Source organism: Callithrix jacchus, chromosome 5 (assembly GCF_049354715.1).
Source record: "Callithrix jacchus isolate 240 chromosome 5, calJac240_pri, whole genome shotgun sequence".
Lineage (NCBI taxonomy): Eukaryota > Metazoa > Chordata > Mammalia > Primates > Cebidae > Callithrix > Callithrix jacchus.
Window position 1 is genome coordinate 97,410,362 of NC_133506.1, and position 23,980 is coordinate 97,434,341.

Consider the following 23,980-nt stretch of genomic DNA (forward strand, 5'->3'; position numbering starts at 1 on the left):
TGGAAGTAATATGGTTTAATAGAAAGAGCAAAATCTGGAATTAAGCAGATAGATTTAAATCCTTGCTCTGATACATGCAGGAGTGTGACTCTTGGGAGAGTAATAACTTCTACAAATAATAATATCTACCTTTAAGGGTTGACAAGAAAGTTAAACTAAAGCAAACAAGGAGAAGGGTTGATGTTATAGATGGCCCTCAGATTTTAGATGCCCTGTCTTACTTTCTAGAACAAGTTTCTGAAAAGCAGGATCAATGTATATCTCTATAATGAGCAATAAATATTATATCAACAATTTTGGACAATTTTACATAGGAAGAAAATATCTAAATCGAGAGGTAGTGAGAATGCTCAGCTCAGTTTCTCAAGTCAAAAATCTTCTAAGGTCAGATGAAGCGAAGGTCAGAATACTGAACTCGCATTCCTGCTCCTTCATAAATATCAGCTACATACACAAGGATCCCTGGATATAGTCCTCTGGAGGGGCAGGTGGAATGTGCGTAGAAGTGAAATGCTGACCAAGTTGTCCAGAAAGCATCCTGTGGATCTAGTGGGAGCTAGTGGGGGTCATTCATCTGTCTTCCTGGCAGGGGTTTAGGAGTGATAGCTGATAATGGGAAATGGGAAATGGGGAATGCAACTAATAAAAGTAAGGAAAAATACAAAGTTGGAAGTAGAGATGGGCATATATTATTTATTGTTCCACGTGTACCCAGAAGGCTTGGCAGTGGGCACAGTTTTATAAATTGAAATAATAAATAAGTATCCCTTAGTGGCTCTTAAACTACTTCCTCCTGCCTCCATATTTTCCGGCTCCCTTCTTCATTTCCAGCCCTCCATCAATTCTTTTTCTTTGCCCTTGCTGTTGGTCTGTGACTTTACATCTCTGCTTCCCAGATTCTGCTGTCTTTCTATTTTCAGCCTTTCCAAATATCCAATAATTTCCTAATTCTTCCTTTTGTCCTGTATCTAGACTATCCTAAAGTTATGTCAGAAATGAAGCTACTGTCCCTTAAGGCGGTTAATTAACTACATTAATTGTATATGTGTGTGTGTGTGTGTGTGTGTGTGTGTGTCTGTTGTTCTTATAAGGTCCATATAGTCAGTCAAGAACCCAGCCAGACTTGCCTGTAACAAACTCAATATTCATAGATTCCAGAAATGAAGAGTTAAAAAATATCATAGGGGAAAATTCCATTCAAAGTAGCAAGAAAAAAATGCAAAATATTTAGAAATGAGCATAACGAAATTGGCAGAATCTCACTGTAACCATATGGTGACCCAAGGCACCATGATGAACTCCCAGAAGCACTACAAGACATTTTAAATTTTTGAGAGAAGCACTATGATATGTGATATCTGTGAACTAGTAGCTTTAGGTAGTTCACAGTAGTTCACAGTTTAATATTAGAATAGTGCTACATTCCTTTTGAAAATGTCTTGTCTTTGCAAAGCTATTTTGAAGTTTCTGTGAAAACTGAACGAAGAACAAGAAGTTAGGGTGGCTATATCCAAGCTGATTCCAAGGTTTGAGATGTTTTGCAGACACAAATATCTCATTAGTAAGTAATTATTTAAGAATAAATTTTTTCAATTTATGTATATATTTTTTCAAATGATTATTAAGTTCTTAGGACACAAAAACTTATTAAGATGTTTACCTAATAAACAGAAATATTAAGTATATCTTATAGCCTAGGGTGCTATAAAAAAATTACTAAGGATGCCATGAACCAAGAAAGTTCGGGAACCTCTGGCAAAACCCATATGAAGAAAACTATCAAACTTCAAAACAAAATAAAAACAACACTCACATAAATGGAAAAACATGCCATGTTTCTTTCTGGGAAGAGTTAGTATTAGGAAGACGTCCGATCTTAAACTAATGTGTAAACTCAATGCAATCTGAATCAAAATCATTATGGAAACAATTTTGGCATTAGAAAAACATTAACCTCTACCCAAGCACAGTGGCTTACACCTGTAATCCCAGCTACTTGAGAGGTTGAGGTGGGAAGATTATTTGAGGTCAGGAGTTTGAGACCAGCCTGGGCAACATAGCAAGACTCTATCTCTAAAATAATAATTTAAAAATTAGCTACAATAATAATAAAAAAAATTAGCTGGGCATGATGGCACTTGTCTATATCCCAGCTACTTGGAAGGCTGACATGGGACAATCTCTTAACCTTAGGAGTTTGAGGATGTAGTGACCTATGATCACACCACTGCTTCCCAGCTTGGGCAACAGAGGGAAACCCTGTCTCTAAAAACAAAACAAAAAAAACTCTCTACATTAAAATAAAAGTAGCCAATGAGACTTGAGGAAAAATAAAGAATGTGAGAAAATTTGCCCCACTAGAATAGCTGAAATAGTGTGGCATTACCCCCAGAGTAGACAGACAGAATAAAAAACGCAAAAGAGTAAATTTTTAATAAATCATATTAGAGCAATTAACATTCTTTTTTTTTTTTGAGATGGAGTCTTGTTCTGTCGCCCAGGCTGGAATGCAGTGGTGCAATCTTGGCTCACTGCAACCTCTGTCTCCTGGGTTTAAGCAATTTTCCTACCCCTGCCTCCCAAGTATATGGGACTAGTTACCAGGCCTAGTTAATCTGTGTATTTTTAGTAGAGAAGGGGTTTCACCATGTTGGCCAGCCTGGTCTTGAATTCTTGACCTCAAGTGATCTGCCTGCCTCAGCCTCCCAAAGTGCTGGGATTACAGGCATAAGCCAACATGCCCATCCAAGCAATTAATATTCTTAAAAATACTAGCAGATAGATTAAATAAAAACGTTCAACTTCACTGGGAGTCAAAAATACAAGTTAAAATAACAACCGCTGTTCTTATTCCATTTTATTAATTGACAATAATCAATGTTGGCAAGGGTGAAGAAAAATTAAAGAGGGAAACAAATCCTATTCTACACTGCTGCCAGGAATGCCAATCTTGGAAAGGCAATTTAAAATCATTGTTTTAAACCCTGAAAAATTGACTTTCTGACCTGCAATTTCACTTCTAGAAATTAACCAACAAGGGATGATCAGAGCTTTTAATTCCTAAAAGTTTATATAAAACTTACATAAATGTCCCTTAAGGGGGTTCAGCCCAGAGATGTGAAAAATTAGAAACAGTCTGAATGTTCAAATATATTTATTATAATAAAATACTATGTAGCCATTAAGCATCATATGCTTAAATAATATTTTAAGAATACCTGAAATTTCCCCAAAAATAATTTTGAGTGAAAAGGATAAATTATAAAAGAAATTCTTGTTATAATCTCAATCACACAGAAAGAAGATATGTCTCTAGAAAAGACAGCAAGAGTATAACATAAATTCATAATCATGGCCTGAGGGTGAGATTGTGGCTAATTTTTATTTTTCTTCATAATTGTTTACATGTTTCAGTTTTTCTAAAATGAATTAAGTATAAATTTAACAACTTCAATCAATAACAAGATTCTTCAGTTAATAAGTGGTAGAGCTGGATATATACCTAAGACGTCTAGATTATGTCATCTTTAATGCTCTGCAAGGTTATGAACAGCTGTGCAATAAGGAAATAAATACCATATTCTCCTTTCTTTAGTCCTGACCAAATTATTCCAATACATATTATATACCTACCTGGATTCTCCTTCATCCTCTACATGTTCACAATGGACAGAGTTGAGAGCACTGACTCTCTTATAATCTTGAGGGGTCAGATATAAATACTTGTATCCCTGTGAAGCATAGTTTTTAACTCATTATTTGCCATTGTCATATAACCAGAAGATACAGCAAAACATACACAATGAAGCTTGTTCCACAGCTAGCTTTAAATTGCCACATCATTTCTTAGGTTTACTGTCTAATAGAATACTAGCACAGACAGTCCTCCTTTGAAAGATATAAGCGCCTATTTTTGCAGTCACTAACTGTCCTTGAAACAAGATACCTTATAACTGTAATTCCAAGTATATTTCATTTTCAACAGGGTTAAAGGGTCATTTTCTGATCTTTAGTGACATCTATATTAAAGATATCAACATGAAATTATAGAATTGTGTGAATTACTATTTTTTGCTCTCTCAAATCCACAGCATCATCAAAATATATACAAGAGCAAGGGATAAGAGAGAATCACAAATCTAGGAGATCCAATATTAAAATCAGAAGTCTAAGCAGTGCTGTTGATAGTGAACACTGAACTCAGATCTTTTGTTTTTTTAACAAACAATTCCTAATGCCCATTTACATTTAAAAAATTATACTAACATTTCATAATTGATTTATATGTATCTATACATACACACATCCACATACAAAGTAGATATACATATACATGGTATATGTGTTTAACTTAAGTGAATTAGTTACTCAGTTAAAAAAATAAGTAAACACAGGGACACATTTTAAATACTATGAGAAATTATGCCCACCATTTAACCCAATAAATTTATGTCCCACAGTGAGCACAACATGGAAGAGACATGAATCTGCAATTGGTCTTGCATGATTTGTGTCAAGAATGCCTGATAGCACTGAGTGTCATTAGCATGTCAGTCAGTACCCATTTACTGAGTGAGTATTATGTACAAGGTACTATTCCAGGCACTGGAAAAACAGGTATTAACAAAACAGACAAGAATTCCTACCCTTATAAAATGTACCTCCTACTGGGAAAGTCAGGAAATACACAAAATAAGTAAAATGAATAATGTTAATGGGAATAATGTTAAGGAAAAAAAATAAAAGAAGGTAGGCAGAGTCAAACTTTTAGAAAAAATAACCAAGGAAAGCCTCACTGAAAAGTGTCATTTGAGTAAAGACCTGAAGGAGCTGAGGCTATGAGACATGAAGATATCTGATGAAAAAGCACCCTAGGAAGAAGGAACAGCAAGTACAAATGCATTGAGGCATGGTATGCTTAGCAAGTTTAAGGAAGTAAAGAGTCAGGTAGGGCCAATGTGTGGAATGGTTGGGAGAGGCAGTGCAAGAAATGAGGGCAGAGTGGTACTGGAAAGCCGATCTATGTAAGTCCTTGTAGGCAACTATATGATCTTTGGCTTTTACCTGAATGAGTTGGGAAGCTATTAAAGGGTTTTAAACAGAGAAAAATTTTGTGATCTGATTTATATTTTAACTGGATCATTCTACATTTTTTTTTTTTTTAAAGCAGAGTCTCCTTCTGTCACCCAGGCTGTAGTGCAGTGGTACAATCCCGGCTCACTGCAACCTCCGCCTCCTGGGCTGAAGTAATTCTGCCTCAGCCTCCCAAGTAGCTGGGATTACAGGCACCTGTCACAATACCCTGCTAATTTTTATATTTTTAGTAAAGATGGGGTTTCATCATGTTGGCCAGGTTGGTCTCAAACCCCTGACCTCAAGTTGATCTGCCCGCCTCAGCCTCCCAAAATGCTAGAATTACAGGGATGAGCATGGCCTCATTTCCACATTCTGTTAAGAACAGACGTTGGGTGGAGCTGGGAGCAAGGTCAGAGGCAGGAAGACCTTTTAGGAGGGTATTGCAATTTGCAGGTAAGAAGAGTTAGACTACTGCTATTGCTAGTAAGTAGCAGTGGTATTGGTTAGACGTACTCAGATTCTGGATATTTTTAGGTAGGGTTGTAAACAAGATTTGCTGTTTAGATGGATGAATGGGGTGTGGAAGGGAATGTGGGGTATGCAAGAAAGAGAGAAGTCAAGATAACTCCAAGGTCATCTTTTTTTTTTTTTTTTTTTTTTTTGAGTCAGAGTTTTGCTCTTGTTACCCAGACTGGAGTGCAATGGCATGATCTCGGCTCACCGCAGCCTCCACCTTCTGGGTTCAAGCAATTCTCCTGCCTCAGCCTCCCAAGTAGCTGGGACTACCGGCGCGCACCACCATGCCCAGCTAATTTTTGTATTTTTAGTAGAGATGGGGTTTCACCATGTTGACCAGGATGGTCTCGATCTCTTGACCTCGTGATCCACCCACCTCGGCCTCCCAAAGTGCTGGGATTACAGGCTTGAGCCACCGCGCCCAGCCTAACACCAAGGTCTTCTATTTGAACAAATGAAACAACAGAGGTACCATCTGTTGAGACAAAGAAGACTGTGGGAAGAACACATTACAGGAAGATTAGAAGCTACAATTTAGGCAGATTAAGTAGAGATGTTGAGTCTGGATATATGAATCTCATGTTCAGGGGTAAGATATAAAGTTGGAAGTTTATCAGCTTGTATATGAAACTTAAAGCTTTAAAAGACTGGATAAGGCTGGGTGCAGTGGCTCCCACCTTATTCCTGCACTTTGCAATGCCAAGACGAGCAGATCACTTTGAGCTTAGGAATTCGAGACCAGCCTGGGCAACAGGGTGAAACCCCGTCTCTACAAAAAACCCACAAAAATTAGCCGGGCATGCTGGTGAACAGTCCCAGTTACTCAGGAGGCTGAGGCTGGAGAATTGTTTGAACCCAAGAGGCGGAGGTTGCAGTGAGCTGTAATCGCACCACTGCACTCAAACCTGGGCAACAGAGTGAGACCCTGTCACCAAAAACAAAAAAAAAAAACAATAAAACCAGGATGAGATCACCAAGGGAAGGTAAACAGGAAAAGAGGTGTGGTCCAGGGACCAAGCCCTTGAATCACTTTTTTCCTTCTACTCTACTTTCTATATTGGCTGCCTTGCCATACCACCAGGTGAGAGGGCACTGGGTCCTGGTGGGGTTGAGAACAGGGAGTCCAGAACTTCTTAGTCCTGCTGCAACCTCTGTGCTCCTGACATGTCTCCATTCACATATTTTTTTATAATTAAAAAAATCGGCCAGACGCAGTGGCTAATGCCTATAATCTTAGCACTTGGGGAGGCTGAGGTGGGAGGATTACTTGAGGCTAGGAGTTTGAGGCCAGTCTGGGCAACACAGCAAAACCTTGACTTTACGAAAAATTAAAAAAATTAGCTGGGTGTAGTGGCGTGTGCCTTTAGTCCCAGCTACTTGGGAGGTGGAGGTGGGAGGATCACTTGTGCCCAGGAGTTGGAAGATGTAGTAGGCTATGAATGTGCCACTGTACTCCAGCCTGAGTGATAGAGCTAGATCCTGTCTCTTAAAAAAAAATTGAGATAAAATTAATATAACATTCAACATTTTGGTTTTTTAAGTTTTTTTGAGTCTCACTTTGTTGTCTAGCCTGAGTGCAATGGCGCAATCCTGGCTCACTGCAATCTCCACCTCCCATGTTCAAGAGATTCTCATGCCTCTCCACCTCTCAGATAGCTGGGAATACAGGTGTGTGCTACTATGACTGGCTAATTTTTTATATTTTAGTAGAGATGGTGTTTCACTTTGCTGGCCAGGCTGATCTCAAACTCCTGACCTAAAGTGATCTGCCTGCCTTGGCCTCCCAAAGTGCTGGGTTACAGACATGAGCCACTGCATCCAGCCAAAATTCACCATTTTGAAATGTATAACTCAGTAGATTTTAGCATATTCAGATGTTGTGCGAACATTACCACTAATTCCAGAATACTTTCGTCAGCCCCACAAAAACCCTGTATCAGATCAATTTCCATATTTTAAAAAAGTTTTTCCATGATCTTTATTGAAGTATAATTTACATGCAATAAAATTTATCTGTTTTAAGTGTTTTAATTTGATGAGTTATGACAAATACTTATGTAACCACTACCACAATCAAAATATAGACTATTTCCATAATCTCCTGAAATACTCTCACATATAAAGACATGAAAGGCAGCAAAGGAAACTGAGAAAGAGGAGCCGGAACACAGGAAGATAAAAAGGAGACTTTAGGGTTGTGGAAGCCAACAGGAGAAAGTATTTCAAGGATGAAGGAATAACCAACTGTGTCAGATGCTACTGAATTGTCAAATAACTAAGGTGAGAACTAAGAATTCACCATAGAATTCAGTAATGTAGAATCACAGGTGACCTTGACAAAAGCAGCTACAGTGGAACGATAAGGGTACAAGCTCAGCTGAAGTGGGTTCAAGAGAGAGTGGGATAAGAACATCTGGAGACAGCAAGAACAAACAACTCTTTTAAAAATTTTTGCCTGTAAAGGGAATGAGGGAGAGATAGTGACTGGAGGGGTGTTTGTATGCTAAAAGGCCTGATATAGCAGAGGGGAAAAAGTACTAATGCACAAAAGAACAGGAGAAGTGTTGATTATACACTTAAGTTAGCAAGAAAGGAGATCAAGTGTACATGAGGATGGACTGGCTTTAGACAGAAGTAGAAACTGTTCATCCAAAGTATAGGAGAGAAGGCGAAGAGAAAGGGCATAACAGATGCAGGTACACGGGAGCTTGAGGAAGTTCTCTTCTCATTGTTCCTCTTTTCTCAGTGAATTGGGAAGCAAGGTCTGATGATATCAGCTAAGAGTGAGGAGAGGGGAAGTGGGTGTTGAAGGTTTCAGGGAAGAGATGTGAAGCCATCATCCAATCAGGAGATTGGTAAACCTGAATTTAAAGTAAGATCAGTCAACAGTCCTATTTTTTTCTCTCCATCAAAGGTCAGCTGGGCAGGTGCAGACATAGGAGCAGAATGGAGAGAGTTGTATTTAAACAAGGCACAGAGTAAACAGAGTGAGGAGATAAGCAAGTTGAGAGAGAAAGTTGAAGGTGTAGAAAAGATGGTGATTATAATGATTAATAAAAGATTGACCTTGGAATTTAAGCTAGATAGGAATGAAATGAGGTGTAAGGAGGGAGTGAAGAACAGAAGAAAGGTGGGAGGATCAACAGGTAAGTTCAAGTCAACAGGTCATGATGATTTCAAAGGATTGTTGGACTAGAGAGAGGGAGTTGCAAAGAGAGGATGGTGGGAGTGGCAAAGAGGGAGAGATACTTGAAATTGAGATTATGGGGAATGAGAGGCTGAGGTGAGGGAACAGGATAGGACCACCAGAAGAAAGGAAGTCAAGGATCCAAGAGCCCAAATTATGGGAAGGATCACCTATGTGGACATAGCAATTACCAAGAATTATCACATGACTAGTAGTACTGGACAGAGTGAGAATGTGCCAGGAACTAAAAGATGCAAAGAATGAGAGAGACTGACCAAAGCATCAGAAAACACTTAGACAAGGAGCAGTGATGGCACAGTCTGGTGACATGAGATTTAAAGATGGGATTTCTTTTCAGAGAGAAGGGAGAGGGGTCTGGAAGCAGTAATGAGGATCAAGGAGGACAGCATTCTCCTTCTGGGCTCAGTGGTACAAAAGAAAAACAGAAATCCGTCAGAACTTGAGATGGCTAACGGGGGAAGAAACGTCTTTAGAGGAGAGACAAGTTTCCAGCTAAGCAAGTAGGTTGGAGCAGAAGCTGAGGAATGTAAGGGATTTTGTGGATGATTGACCATTAGTCCTGGAAGCCACAGTGAAATAGTTTAAAAATATATATTTTTGGTTTAGCGAGTCTCACACTAAATGCATACCTACTATTTCATCTAGTGCTCAAGTAAAGAAACAGCAATCTGTTTATAGCTGAAAGAAAAACCAGGTGAACATATTAAAAAAAATAATTTGTCTCTAACATGGTGTCTTAAGGATTTTCATAAATAATTGTTTATATTTAATTGTTACCATAAGTAATGATTTTTAAACTTAAACCTCTACGTCTCCCCCACCTCTCCACACATGTAGCATAACCATATAGCACCTCGAAGTATTATCTGTTCTTAGTGTGTACCTTGTAAGGGTCCTCAGGGTCTACCCAGGCCACATGAAACATATGACGAATTTCTTCTGCCAGTCCAATTCTTGCTCCACTGTTGGCTGCTACGTAGATGCGTGGAATACCTTCTGCCCTGGCAAGTTCAGAAGCTCTGAGAAATAACAAATCCTCTTGAGGCCCAAAGGATCCAATTCGGTATGTGATGTCATTGCCAATAACAATGATATCTCGGCCTTCTGGATATTCAGGACTTTTAAGCGTCATTTTCCAAGCTACCATACCAATCTGGAAAGGCATAATAAACAAATGATTAAAAGTTTCTTACATGCAGAATTTTTTTCAGGTTCCTTGAAGGTATCAGAATATACCTAGGCACAGCCATTATGTAAAGATATACATTGCTAAAGAGCCAAACTCTATGTAGGAAACTACAATAAACATTCTAGTATACTGCTAAGTTATGTTGAGAACAGCTAGTCTACTGTGTATTTCAAAACTATCACAGTTCCTTCTTTGGGCCTGCTCAAACCAAAATCTAAATGCACTCAGGAAACATGTGGAAGAATGACATGGCACTGTTGATTAAATCTAGAATTCTCCTTTTATTGCCCTATATATACTAAGACACTGATATGGTTTGGATGCTTGTCTTCTCCAAATCTCATGTTGTGATGGATGTGATCCGTAATATTAGAGGTGGGGCCTGGTGCGAGGTGTTTGGGTCATGGGATGGATCCCTCATGAATGGCTTGGTGCCCTCCTCTGCTCTGAGCTCATGCTAGATGGGGTTGTTTGAAAGAGTGTGGCCTTTTGTGGGTGAAAGCAATCATGAAGAGAGTGCTATGAAAGTCTTGGGCACATTACAAGAGTACAAGGTAGTAGATTGCTGCCTGCCCACCCGCAAATGACATAGTATGCAAATCTTTGCACCTAATCATGTCACGCCAAGCCCCACCTCTGGTACTTGGTATCTCAGCTAAAGAAGATAAGAAGTCTTCAGGGAAAATTGTCTATTATGGGTAGGTGTTTGAGAAATCCTCGCTGCAGGTAAAGAAATCTGGCATCTGGCTGCACTACAACTCCTGTAGCAGCATCCACAACATGTACTGGGTACCAGGGCTTCATCACCATGGGCACTGGCATCTAGTGCTAGTGAGACATGGGCCCTCAGCATCACACATGGGCCCACTCCAACCAGATTATAAAGGTGGAGACTGCGGCCAGCAAGTGCTGCCAGCTGGCGGCCAAGCAGTTCCATGACGCCGAGATCAAGTTCCCACTGCCCCACCAGGTCCTGCACTGCTCTCACCCAGGTGTGACTCAAATAAACTCAAAAAAAGAAAGAAAAAAAAAAACAGTGTGGCACCTTGCCCTCCAGTTTTCTCTTGCTTCCTTTCTCACCATGTAATGTGCTGGGTCCCCCTTCATCTTCCTCCAAGATCATAAGCTACCTGAGATCCCTAACAGAAGCCCAACAGATACAGTTGCCATGCTTACACAGCGTGCAGAACCATGAGCCAAAATAAACTTTTCTTTATAAATCACCCAGCATCAGGCATTCCTTTATAGCAACACAAATGGACTAACACAGATACTATTTCCATCTTTTATGACACTTGTTCCAAGAAACCTTCAACACACAAGGAAACAGAAAGAGGATCACTTCTCATGGACTGTACGCTTTTCATGATCCAGGCTCCTTGTACTCTCCTCCAGCATTTGATAGAATCATAGAAACACTCTTTACTGGTTTGTCTCAGGTATGTTCATTCCATTTCTGCAAGAATTTACTAATGTTCAACACTGCATCCTTGTGAGGAGCTCTTGCTTTCTCCCAGCACCAGAAAACCAAAGGATGCAAAGAACTCATCTCTTGCTGCACTATGATATATGTAAATCTCTGCTCTGTTCAGCAGCATCTGGCCAGCTACACAAACAAATGATATTGACTTAAAAGGCAGAGGTGACATGTCTCTTCCCAAACCCTCATAGCCCTCTCCTGTTTTAATCCCCTTCTATATGAGAACTAGTCAATCCTTCTACTTGTGTATTTGCTAGTTCCATTTCTTTTCTGTTCACTCGTACTCTAGTTACAGCTGTAGTTTTTCATGTCTGCCTGTCTGTTTCCCCTATACCTGGATATGCAATGTTTTCCATTCTTTTCCCCCCTTTCTTTCTGTCTCTCGCCCCCCTCCTCGCCACCAAACACAAAGCCTACCAGATAAACATTCCTGGTCCTGCTTAATAGAGCCCAGCCACATCTGCAGCCTTGGTCCCTCATCCCCAGGCTGGTGCATATCACCTCATTGGGGAGCTGGACATCAAGAAGGGCCATTAACAGATGTAAATAGCAGCATCCCTTGAAAGCCACATGCATCACCCAGACTCAACTGGGCCAGTGCTCATAAGCTCTGAGTACACATTCCTCAATCCAATTGCACATCCACTGTAATCAGGCTGGTTGAAGCATTCTACACAGCTATTTGTGATTCTCAGCATTAGGAAATATATATATGAAACACCCACAAATAAATATAAGCTATTTAATATATCATACCATTGGCCAAATACAAATCAAAATGGATATAATACACAGAAAAAAAATCCAATCACTTTGAGATAAAGTATTACTCTACTCATTAAAAACAGAGAAAGGGAGAAAAAAATAGATCATTCAAAAAATAGCACAGAGAACACTCAAATATCAGGATAATTTGGTTGTGGTTTTTAAGAAGCTAGTTAATATAATGCCTGTATGAGGAGAAATATTTTATTAGCCTTTCACATGCCCCTCTAACCCCAAATCTCTTTTGTTTTTCAGGAAGGAAAAGCTATTACCTGTCAATTTTCCTCTAAATGCATTTGTAGTTAGAAAGATTGGGTTTTACACCAAATTTTATGATATATTAACCTTAGCAACCTAGGCCAGAAGCAGTTAGATATAAGCCCTGAAGAATCTACTTCAGCATTTGTGTGCTAATGTAAACACTGTGACCATGTGGCACTGGGCAGGCAAATAATACTCATCTTTCATTACTACCTGGGGACTCTAACTGTGTCACTTGGGCAGTGAGTTCAGCAATTGGCTAAGTCATTATGCTTGCAATATTGACTTCTAATTAGGTGTCAACACAGCAGCACCAAGAACACACTAGTCTTTATCAAAGTCTCTCCAAAGTGTGTTACTCATAGACCACCCGTTCCCATCTTAAAAAGTACTATTACAGCATGGAGAGTGCTATTCCAGGTTCAGTACAGCAAGATTCCTGATTGGAAGACATTCAGTTTTGAAGCAGCATGATGGACAAACATCTAAGAAAGCAACTATTATTCAATTTACATTAAAATTTAGATTTCACTGCTAATCAAAGGATAGGGCATATAAAGGTAAACATGGGCTTTGGAGTCCAACAAACTTAGATCCAAATCCAGGCGCCATCACTCACATTAACTGTGTGAACTTGAGAAAATTATTTAAGTTTACTGAGCTTCAATCTCCCCACATGTGAAATTAAGAAAATAATACCCATGGGGGCCAGCCAAGGTGACTCACTCCTGAATTCCCAGCAATTTGGGAGGCTGAGGCAGGCAGGTCACGAGGTCAGGAGTTCTAGACCAGCCTGGCCAACATGGCCAAACCTCGTCTCTACCAAAAATACAAAAATTAGCCGGGCACCTGTAATCCCAACTACTCGGGAGGCTGAGGCAGGAGAATCACTTGAACCTAGGAGGTGGAGGTTGCAGTGAGCTGAGATTGTGCCATTGCACTCCAGCCTGGGTGACAAGAGCAAGAAAGAAGAAAATACACAAAAACTTTGTCTTTCTCTCTCCTCTCACTCTGTCTGAATCTTACCCATTCCAAAAGTTTCATTCAAATTCCATTTCCTCAGTAAAGCCTCTCCCAGCCTAAAATAATTCCTCTCTTTTTCGATTTCCTACTAAGACCTCTAAGATAGACATATATATATGTTTTGAGACAGGGTCTCTCTCTGTCACCCAAGCTGGAGTGTAGTGGCATGATCTTGGCTCACTGAACCTCTGCCTCCCTGGGCTCAAGGCAATCCTCCCATCTCAGCCTCCTGAATAACTGAGACTACAGGCATGTACTACCACACTTGGCCAATTTTTGCATTTTTCTATAGAGACAGGATTTCACTATGTTGTCCAGGCTGGTCTCGAACTCCTGGCCTCAAGCCATCCTCCTGCCTCAGCCTCCCAAACTACTGGGATTACAGGTGTGAGCCACCTTGCCCAGCCTGAGAATTCTTCTGATAACTGATCATATGCTGCCTAGGATTGCTTTTGGCTTACGATCTTGAACCATTATATCATCTTCTCTAGTGCTTCCCAGGAACATTGCACATAATATGGGAATAATAAATTCTTGCTAGTTCCACAGTCTTTTTACTTTTTTTCTTTCAGTTTAATTTTTTTCCTTAGAGACAGAGTCTCGCTCTGTTGCCCAGGCTGGAGTGCAGTGGTGCAATTTCAGCTCACTGCAACCTCTGCCTCCCAGGTTCAAGTGATTCTCCTGCCTCAGCCTCCTGTAGCTGGGACTACAGGTGCCTGTCACCATGCCTGGCTAATTTTTTTGTATTTTTAGTAGAGATGGGGTTTCACCATATTGGCCAGGCTGGTCTTGAACTCTTGATCTTGTGATGCGCCTACCTTGGTCCACCAAAGTGCTGGGATTACAGGCATTAGCCTGGGACCACAGGCGTGTGCCACCACCATGCCCATATTAAACTAGTACAGAGCCTGGCATACAAAAGCCCTCAAACGATATCTATTATTAACTCAAAGGCAGCCGTTATTATTGTCATGAGGAAACTGAGGCACAAAGGAATTAAGTAACTTGTCCTTATAGCTAATGTGAATTGTTCATTTTTTTTTGAGACAGAGTCTCACTCTGTCGTCCAGGTTGGAGTGCAGTGGTGCAATCCCAGCTCACTGCAACCTCTGCCTCCTAGGTTCAAGCAATTCTCCTGCCTCAGCCTTCCAAGTAGCTGGGATTACAGGTGCATGCCACCATGCCCAGCTAATTTTTGTTTTTTTGTTTTTAAAGTAGAGATGGGGTTTCACCATGTTGGCCAGTCTGGTCTCAAACTCCTGACCTTGTGATCCGCCCTCGTCAGCCCCCCAAAGTATTTATTTTTAAAAAGATGATTTACATACACAAATGATATTTTCTTGTTTTTTGTTTAAGTTTTTAGGGTTTTTTAATTGAGACAGTGTCTCAGGCTGTCACCTAGGCTGGAGTGCAGTGGTACTCTCTGCCCAGGCTGGAAATGCACTGGTACAATCTTGGCATGCTGGAACCTCCACCTCTCGGGTTCAAGTGATTATCCTGCCTCAGCCTACCAAGTAGCTGGGATAACAGGCACATACTACCATGCCCAGCTAATTTTTGATTTTTAGTAGAGACAGGATTTCACCATGTTGGCCAGGCTGGTCTTGAACCACTGACCTCAGGTGATCCACCTGCCTCAGTCTCCCAAAGTGCTAGGATTACAGGTGTGAGCCACGAAGCCTAGCCAAGAAATGGTATTTTCTTTTTTTTTTGAGATGGAGTTTCGCTCTTATTACCCAGGTTGGAGTGCAATGGCACCATCTCGGCTCACCGCAACCTCTGCCTCCTGGGTTCAAGCAATTCTCCTGCCTCAGCCTCCCGAGTAGTTGGAATTACAGGCATGTGCCACCATGCCCAGCTAATTTTTTTTTTTTTTTGTATTTTTAGTAGAGACAGGTGTGGTGGCTCACACCTGTAATCCCAGCACTGGGAGGCCGAGGCCGGCAGATCACGAGAGCAAGAGATTGAGATCATCCTGGCCAACATGGTGAAATCCCGTCTCTACTAAAAATACAAAAATTAGCCAGGCATGGTGGCACAAGCCTGTAGTCACAGCTACTCTGGAGGCTGAGATGGAAAAATCACTTGAACCTGGGAGATGGAGGTTGCAGTGAGCAGAGATTGCGCTACCGCACTACAGCCTGGTGACAGAGCAAGACTCTGTCTCAAAAAAAAAAAAAAAAAAAAAAGCCATGATGTAATACTAACTTAGAAAAGGGCTCAGACTCAGGAGACACATTCTGAGATTCTGAATCTGAATCTAAGAGAATTTGACAGAACTGAGATTCAGCTTTCTAGCCATATATCCTTAGGTAATTTATCAACCTCCCTGTACCTCAGTTCCTTTACTGGTAAAACAGGGGTAGTAAAAATCTACTGCCTAAGTTTGTTGTGAGGATTAAAGACATGTTAAGTCCTAGGACACTGCTGTTACATAGTAAATGCATAGTATGTATGACAACTTCATCAATGGAAAAGAATGTTGGGGGAAAAACACCAAAAAAATAAGAAACAGCAAAATAAGGTGATAATTATTGAGATGATGGGATTGTATTACATTTTTTCCATTCTCCAAATTTTCTTTTTTGCACTTATATTACATTGATAACTTTAACTTTTTTTAAAAAAAAATTAACTGAGAAAAGAAAACTACCAAATTCTTTTTCACTGGGTGATAGGTACATGGGAGTTTATATTATTTATGCCCACTTTAGTGTATGTTTGAGCATTTCTATAACAAAAACAAAAAAAATTCTTTAAGGGGGGGAAAAAACTCACCAGCCTAATCAATTTCCCATATTTTAGAGGAACTAATTCTAGATTTTAATCATATTACAACAGATCTTATTTATATAAAATTTGAAAGAGATAAACATATAAAAATTAAAAATCAAGACTCACTTTAAAGAGAAAGAAATATCAAGAATTATGTTAGTTTGTTGGCTTATTTTGTTTTCTAAAAAGAAATGCTCTGCAATGATGTGGTAGAGTGTAAACATATATATATATAGGTTTATACAATATTAATATCTCTACCTGAGAAGTAACTGCTTCAATGTTTTTCTGGTCTGATGGTTAAATACATATTTATACTTTTAAAGTCAATATTTGTATAATAGACAAGAACAGTGCCTATCAGCTAAATACATATTTAGGACTGTACCACATGTATTACAAACGTACTAAAATCGAAAGCTTCTATTTATACAGAACCTTTCATCTTGAAGGGGGCTAAAGAACTTTACAAACATATGTACATAAAAAGACGTTTGCACTGATAGACAGGGAAGGTATCAATTCACCCACTCGCCTATTTCTTCTAGCAGTCCTGGGTAGGAACACATGGTGTCAACAGATGCAGGTCTGTAACAGCTGCAAAGACATATAACACAATAATCCAGTTGGGATGCACAGTCACTGAGAGGAAGCTTGCAACTTGAGAATAGCAACTGCTCTCCTCCACTGTAGAAGCACCACAGCTACTTCCAGCTTTGTGTTTTTAAATTATTCCCTACCAAACTCAACTAATCACTTGACAAAACTGAATTTGATACTGGAAATGGTTTCTGAATGTAAAATACTTTCTGTTTGATAATGAAAACTAGGTTGAAAAATGTTTCCCCCTGCCCTTGTTAGATTAAAAAAAAAAAAAAAAAAAAGGATTACAACATTCAGGAGAAATGGTTCAAAATATTCTAGCTAAGAATAGCTTCATCTCAAAGGATTAGGTCACTGCTTCAGAAGACAGTCATATTTCCCCCTCATTTAATTAGTACACTGTAAGTTTTTCAGTCAAATTGCTTTCTATAGATGGGTCTATCTATACTATATACACAATGGAGATTTCATACTGGAAATTCTACATTCACTATAAAAGTATACACAGTGTGATAATGTGATTGGCAATGTGACATTCATTGATTTCACCTAAGCCCAAGCTGCCGTGTATAACTGAAGAATAATAACTAAAGGAAACCCTATCATTGAATTCCCCCCCCTTTTGGGGGGGGTCTTCTCTTTCTCTCCAACATTTTTATCCAGGTGAAACCTGGTGAAAATGACATGCCAGGACTAAGAGCTGAAGGAAGATGGAAGAGCTAAGAAATTAACACAAAGGTAGCCTGTAGCCTGCTTGTAAGTGAGCGGGTTTATGGTCTAATGAGTTTCAGACTCAAACGGGCAGTGCCAGCATCTTCTTCTCCAATCACTGCCTCTCTCGTGCACTAACCAAGTGGTCCTAGGTACTTGCTTCAAATTATTTTTTCATTACCATAGCCGTGAATAAGTTTTAAAATATTTAATTTCAGATTATTTTTCATAACAGAACATTCCAATGAGCAGGTTTATTAGGTTTAGGGTTATCGACCTAAGCTAATTATCTTAAAAGTGAAAAAGGGAAGAGGATCAAAAGAGCTACAGTGAAGAAGCTAAGGATAAGCAGAAATAAATATTTGTTTCCCTTATACAAGTTCTAAGGCAGAAAATATTTCTTTGGCTACATTCTGATTCTGGAATGAACATGTACAAGTGAGGGAGGAGGGAATGGGGAGGAGAAAGCAAGCAGAAGAGAACAGTCTTATTTAACTGTTTTTATGTGGGTAAAATGATTTGTGCCACAGTATTTCCATAAGAAGTGGGACCATTATTTTCCTGTAGAAACACATTTGGTTTGAAAAGTATCACTGGACAGGATGTGAAAATCAAACCGAATGAATTATTCACAACCTCCGATCAGAGGTGATCATTATTTCTGATGCTCCAAACAGTGATTAGGATTCTGCCCTGATATGTCATTTTCTCGCTGAGTAACACCAGCGATACAGAAAGGCATTATCTATCTATCCATATATGTATTTTTTCTCCTGGGAGGACCTTGGTTTAATGTTACTATAACAGATAGTGAAAACATGATAATATTAACATTTATTCTGATGGTGCCCATAAATGCCATTAGTCTGACACAAAGTGTCAACACTAATGATGACCCAAAATTAACACCAAAATTGACATCAACATTAATTGTACTATCAGTGTGAACAGAATGTGCAAGTGCACACAGGCACTTCCCAAAGCTGCTGTTGTTACTACAAAATAAAACAACAATATTAAGCTCAACAAAGAAATCTTCAGGAAAAGCTAAGGGGCAAAGCATGCCAGGATTTTGTTTTTTAAGAGTGAAAGACTTATCCATCAATTCTAGCTATGCTGTGGGAAGCAGAAAGGGAATACCTTTGTCACAGTTGCCGTTCTTACATCTCCACACTTTGACTTGAGCTGTAACAATACCTTTCTATGCAGATTTAAACATGGGTTAGGCTGTGGCTGAAATGTTGATGTTATATTTATTATATTCATGCTAAAAGCCTAAAGTTTTTTTGGAAGAGTCTGTGAAAGGTATTGTTCTAATTCTGCTACTGCCAGGAAGATGACTTTCCTGCAAGGCCCTTGTGCAGCAATACAAAGAATCCCAGAATGTTAGTGCTAACCCAGACTTGGGCATCATCTGCATCATAAAAAGGAGAAAACTAAGACTGAGAGAGAAGGAATGTGAACTTGAGTTCCCTTTCAGATACATAACAGAATGTTACCTCTTCCCCCCTTTTGTATCTTGTATGGAATATTAAATCTGTACTTTTAATTATATACTATCAGAAAATAATTATCATAGTAATTTTAACTGTTAGTCTCACAATAAAACATACTTGATGAAATATCAGAAAATACTGTATAGGTCTTAAATTATATTTTTTTAAGCCATATGGCTTAAAATATAATACAGTGGAAAACATAGAAGCCAGTGGTATTTCAGAAATGGGGCCCAGGATTAATTGGTTGATATGGAAATTAACCAAGTTGGCCTACTATAGTCCCAGAAGCCTTGTCCATTAATCATATGAATGAGTGCTGAACTCTGGTGCCCCACGCTACACCTCATCCTCTGGTGTCATCTGTTGCTGTCCTGTTGTTCATTACTGCCTCTGGTTGGAGCTGTAAAGTTTCTTGACATAGGGTACTATATCACATCCTTTTTCAGTAAAATCTTACCACTCAAGACAGGTACAATATGCTGGCAAGTACATTCTTTTGTTTAAAGGCTAGTTATAGACTTACTTTTGAAAGGAACTAAGGAGCCCTCCACAAGTGCTACTTTAGTGAGCCAGTGGATGCATTATGATTTTCAAAGTCAGTTAAGGTTATTAAGCCTCATTTTGCTATAAAAAAAAATAAGTAAAAACTACTCAACCTGATGAGAAATCTCCAACACCAATAATAGTCATTCAGAAGGAATTCTGAGAAGAGTATATACATCCCAAAAGAACAGTGTCAGAAATTCCTTAGAAGTAATTCCATAGTAGAAAGACTTATTTTTCAAAATTAGCCTCCATATTTTTCTAACAAGGGATCCAAATTTGGTTTGGATGATCATTTTAGACAAAGACTTGCAACCAAATATACTTACTTAGAGTGAGAATAAAAGAACAAAAACATATAATTAAAACTATCTTACCATACATCCTATAATATATCTTTCTTTATACTTAATCTCAAGGATTCAAAATTGATTTTTCAAAGGCTTGATGAAAAATAAGGCAAGCACAAATTATGAATACTTACATATATTCATTTACGGACAATCATAATTATACATAATCATATGTATGCGACCCTTTTCTGCTAAGGATCCCAAAGCACTTACAAACATTCTCCTATCTTTAGGGACAGACTGATGGCAAAGACCCTTTTTATAAGTTGAACAATCACTGCATAGACCAAGTCCTGTTTTTCAGACCTGCTTCGCTTAGGCCTATTTCAGAACTCATCTTCAGCATAGTACAATTCAAATATGCCTCTTTTCTAACACATAACTAAAAGACTGACACTGACTTAATTCTCATATGCAGCACAAAAAAGCAAATTGATTTTGAAAGAATGAAACAAAAGAACAGTAAAGTACATCCAAATTAGCATCACATTCATGAAGCTATTTTGAGGTTGAGTAAAACAATGAAAAAAATCTAATGTTAAACTAGAAAAATATTTGGGTCCTGTGTTCATGAGAAATGGTCTACCCTTTTCTCATCCCCAAAACCCATAAGCACATACACACTCTCTATAGGCAGAGTTTTAGAACATAAAGGTTTTCACTAGAATTTGAGTCCAGGATAACCTAAGCGATTCCTTTGAGAGTATGGAAAATGTCAACCAAGTGAATTAAGACAGAGGGTTATGGAGGTTTTTCTAAAATAAGAGGTCCTTTGGGTTAAGAGGTCCAGCCTAAGAACTGTCAAAATGGATCTACTAATTAATTTCTTCTAATCTTTAAGACCTATATAAGCTCACCAACTTTCTTTCCTTACCAACTCCTAAATTGTTTTTTTGATACTCAAATTAGATTCAAAGGATTACAGTAACATGTAAGTGAGGAGCATGGTCAAAATGGTAAGATTTATTTAAGCTGATTAGTAGATGCAGGGGTATTTGTCATATCACTCTGTGTTTTTTTGCAGGTTTAAAATAAAATTAATGAGATGCTATGATTTGGGAGATACAGGATATCAGTTCACTGCCAACAGTTAAACAGTAATTAAATATAGGTATTGGTAGGGCTGAGCAGTTCCAAAACTGAACTCCTAATTCTCACTGTCCCCACCATTTCACCCCTGAGAACATAAAGCAGGACTAAAACCAAAATACCAGTCATGATGGTAGCTAGTCTTTTTTTTTTCTTTTCAGCCAGAGTCTCTGTCACCCAGGCTGGAGTGCAGTGGTGCAATCTTGGCTCATTGAATCCTCCACCTCCCAGGTTCAAGAGATTCTTGTGCCTCAGGCTCCTGAGTAGCTGAGATTACAGGCAACTGGTTAGTTTTTGTAGAGATAGGGTTTCTCCATGTTGGCCAGGCTAGTATCAAACTCTTGGCCTCAAGTGATCCACCCACCTTGGCCTCCCAAAGTGTTACAGGCGTGAGCCACTGTGCCTGGGTGGCAGCTAGTCTTTAAACTTTAATTTACACTACTGTGTAAACCTTCAGTCAACCTTCTCCTTAAAAAAAGATGTAGATCCCTGATGCAAGGTTCAACAGATCTTCAACCAAAGAGTTAAAATTGCAATTGCTTACTGTAGGAACACTATGTAAAGGCTACTATACCAACTGAAAAAAGGACACCAGTGAATCTGCCTCAACAAACAAGGCAATTCAAGAGGCTTGTGAGAATGCTAAGCTGCTGAGAAGGAAAAACCCTGACACCTAGTGCCCACCTGAAAAAATGAAGCGTTAGAGTTACCACAATTCTTAAGAGTGGTAGTGTGCGTAGAGGTAACTATCAAATTGGACTCAATTTTCAATATACTTTTCTCCCAGAAAAACTTTTATATCAAGAATTCTGGTCTTTAGTACCAACCCTTTTTTGGGTATACATCTTGCACCTAATTATTACAACTGCTCCCAAATACAACATCACAACATCGTCTTCTCGTCTGTTTTTCATTATGACAGGCATGGTAAGACAGAATGTTAAAAAGCTGCCCATGTTCTGAAATGGTAAAGAAAAACAGGGTCCTAATTTCTTCTATCATTAAAGCTACTATGGTAACTGACTCTCTAACGCATCTTTCAGCAATGCCCAATTTAGAGATTATTGGTCTAGTTCACAGAACTGATAAACAGAAATAAAAGAATACTAATAACTTATGTCAGAACAAATAAGAGCACAGTCTCAAGAAGGCTGGTATTTTCTTTGTCCTACCAGGTAAAGTTAAGTTGTTCTCTGTCTAGTCCGTTACAGCCCTTGGCTTGATCTTAGCCTGAGCTTTTTAATAATAGGATTTAGTGTGAAAAGCAGCTGCACTCTGGATTGCAAACTGTTACTCAAAATGTTCCCACCTGCAATTATAGCTTCCACCAAATGATCAAAAGAGGTTAGCAAACTGGCAGGAAAATGAAAACAATTCCTCCAAAATCAAGAAGTGGTAAAGTAGAACTGTCGGACAGCTGCATTTCTTCTGTATCCAGGCTCAGCAGCACACATTCATCTAGCTGTGTATTTACATACAGCAGCCATCACTGTAGCATCACAGCAGCTAGAATGAGATCAGTTTAGTCTATGTTGCAATCACATTTTCCTCAATCGTCATCTTTACTTGAAATTATTAAGAAAAATCCTGGACAACTAATCTTTGGAGCTATTTGCAAGTAACGTAGTTCACAGATTTGGTCTACATCTTTTTTATTCCTACTCTAAATTCATACTAAATGTAATGCCATACAAATATGACAAAGAGAAAAATGTGCTCTTCTATACCTTTCATCATGCATTAGGTGGCATTCCTTTAGTTACACCTTTCTTTATGGGGAAGGGACAACTAGGAAAATAGAAAGGGGAGAGTAGCTAATATCATATCAGAAAAGCTCTTTCTCCTGCTCTAAACACAGGCATAAATGTTCAAAATGCAGGTCACATCTCTACTGAAACAGCCAATATTCCTCCTCAAATGGCAAAGAAGTTACCTAAAACTAAATGGAACTGAATTGGTCCAAGTCCTGGTCCCATCACCATTTTACCTGTTTACTGTCCTGGAAAAAAATAAATAAATAAGAAAGAAAGAAAGACTGGCCACCCCTATAGCCAATGATCTGGTAAGTGCAGGTTTTCTGCCTTTGATCATGGAGAAAAGCACCTCAATTCACAGGAAAACTCTGCAGGAATCTCTTGTTTTACCCTTACTCCTTACATCCCATGTGTTAGCTTTCAAACCCAGAAACTCCAATCCTTCAAGGTAATGCAACACCACCCACAATGATGACCTGGTAGAGCCATCACTTTTGGTAGAACACCACATTATGATGATTTAATGTCTATATAGCACCAATGCATTTACATTGAGCCTTGGCTCTCAGAACATTAACAGGTCAATTTTTTATTCCTTTTTTAATAAAACTATTTCTCAAGGCTCTGTTCAGATGCCCATTCTCTTTGGGACAGGACAGATTTGCTCCAAATCTCATCAACATGAGCTCTTTTCATTCCCCTCACATCATTCTTGGGGTAATACGTAGAGTGCCAGGCTCATGACAAACTTGCTCTTTGGCCAAAGAAAATTAAACTGCAATAGCCGAAAGTCAACTTGCCCTGATAAAACTGGGCTCAGCATGAGGAAATACATCCTACTGACACCTCGTCATCTCTTAGGTACAGCTGTCCCTCAGAGTTCTGACTGCCGAAACTCCATCCTAATACTGGTCAGTCTCTCAGTGGACATGATCCATTGTATGTTCAAGCTATTGGTAGCAGAGTTTGATACTAATACCCCAACCTCATTCCTGTCGTGCAGTGCCCTATAATCTAGCTAAGGCCACTGAGTGACTTCACCAGCCATCCTGGGCTAATATTAGTCACTAACTGCTCACAAAAGAACATCAATCTCACTCCTCCCAAGCTCAAAGGCTCAGAAACAGCAAGCTAA

The 23,980-nt window shown here is 39.1% G+C and overlaps 1 protein-coding gene across 20 annotated transcripts in view; it reads right to left on the reverse strand.

Moving 5' to 3' along the window:
* Nucleotides 1-23,980, reverse strand: part of ACACA (acetyl-CoA carboxylase alpha) — a 307,755-nt gene that overhangs the window by 67,580 nt on the left and 216,195 nt on the right. For all 20 annotated transcript variants that reach the window (XR_013535729.1, XR_013535730.1, XM_078373749.1 and 17 more), the window contains 2 exons: nucleotides 9,684-9,953; nucleotides 3,634-3,731 (listed from right to left, as the gene is read on the reverse strand). Coding sequence is in view for 18 of the 20 variants with exons in the window: in XM_078373749.1 (XP_078229875.1) it covers nucleotides 3,634-3,731; nucleotides 9,684-9,953 (368 nt within the window). In the remaining 2 variants the exon portion in view is untranslated. The remainder of the gene's footprint in view (nucleotides 1-3,633; nucleotides 3,732-9,683; nucleotides 9,954-23,980) is intronic.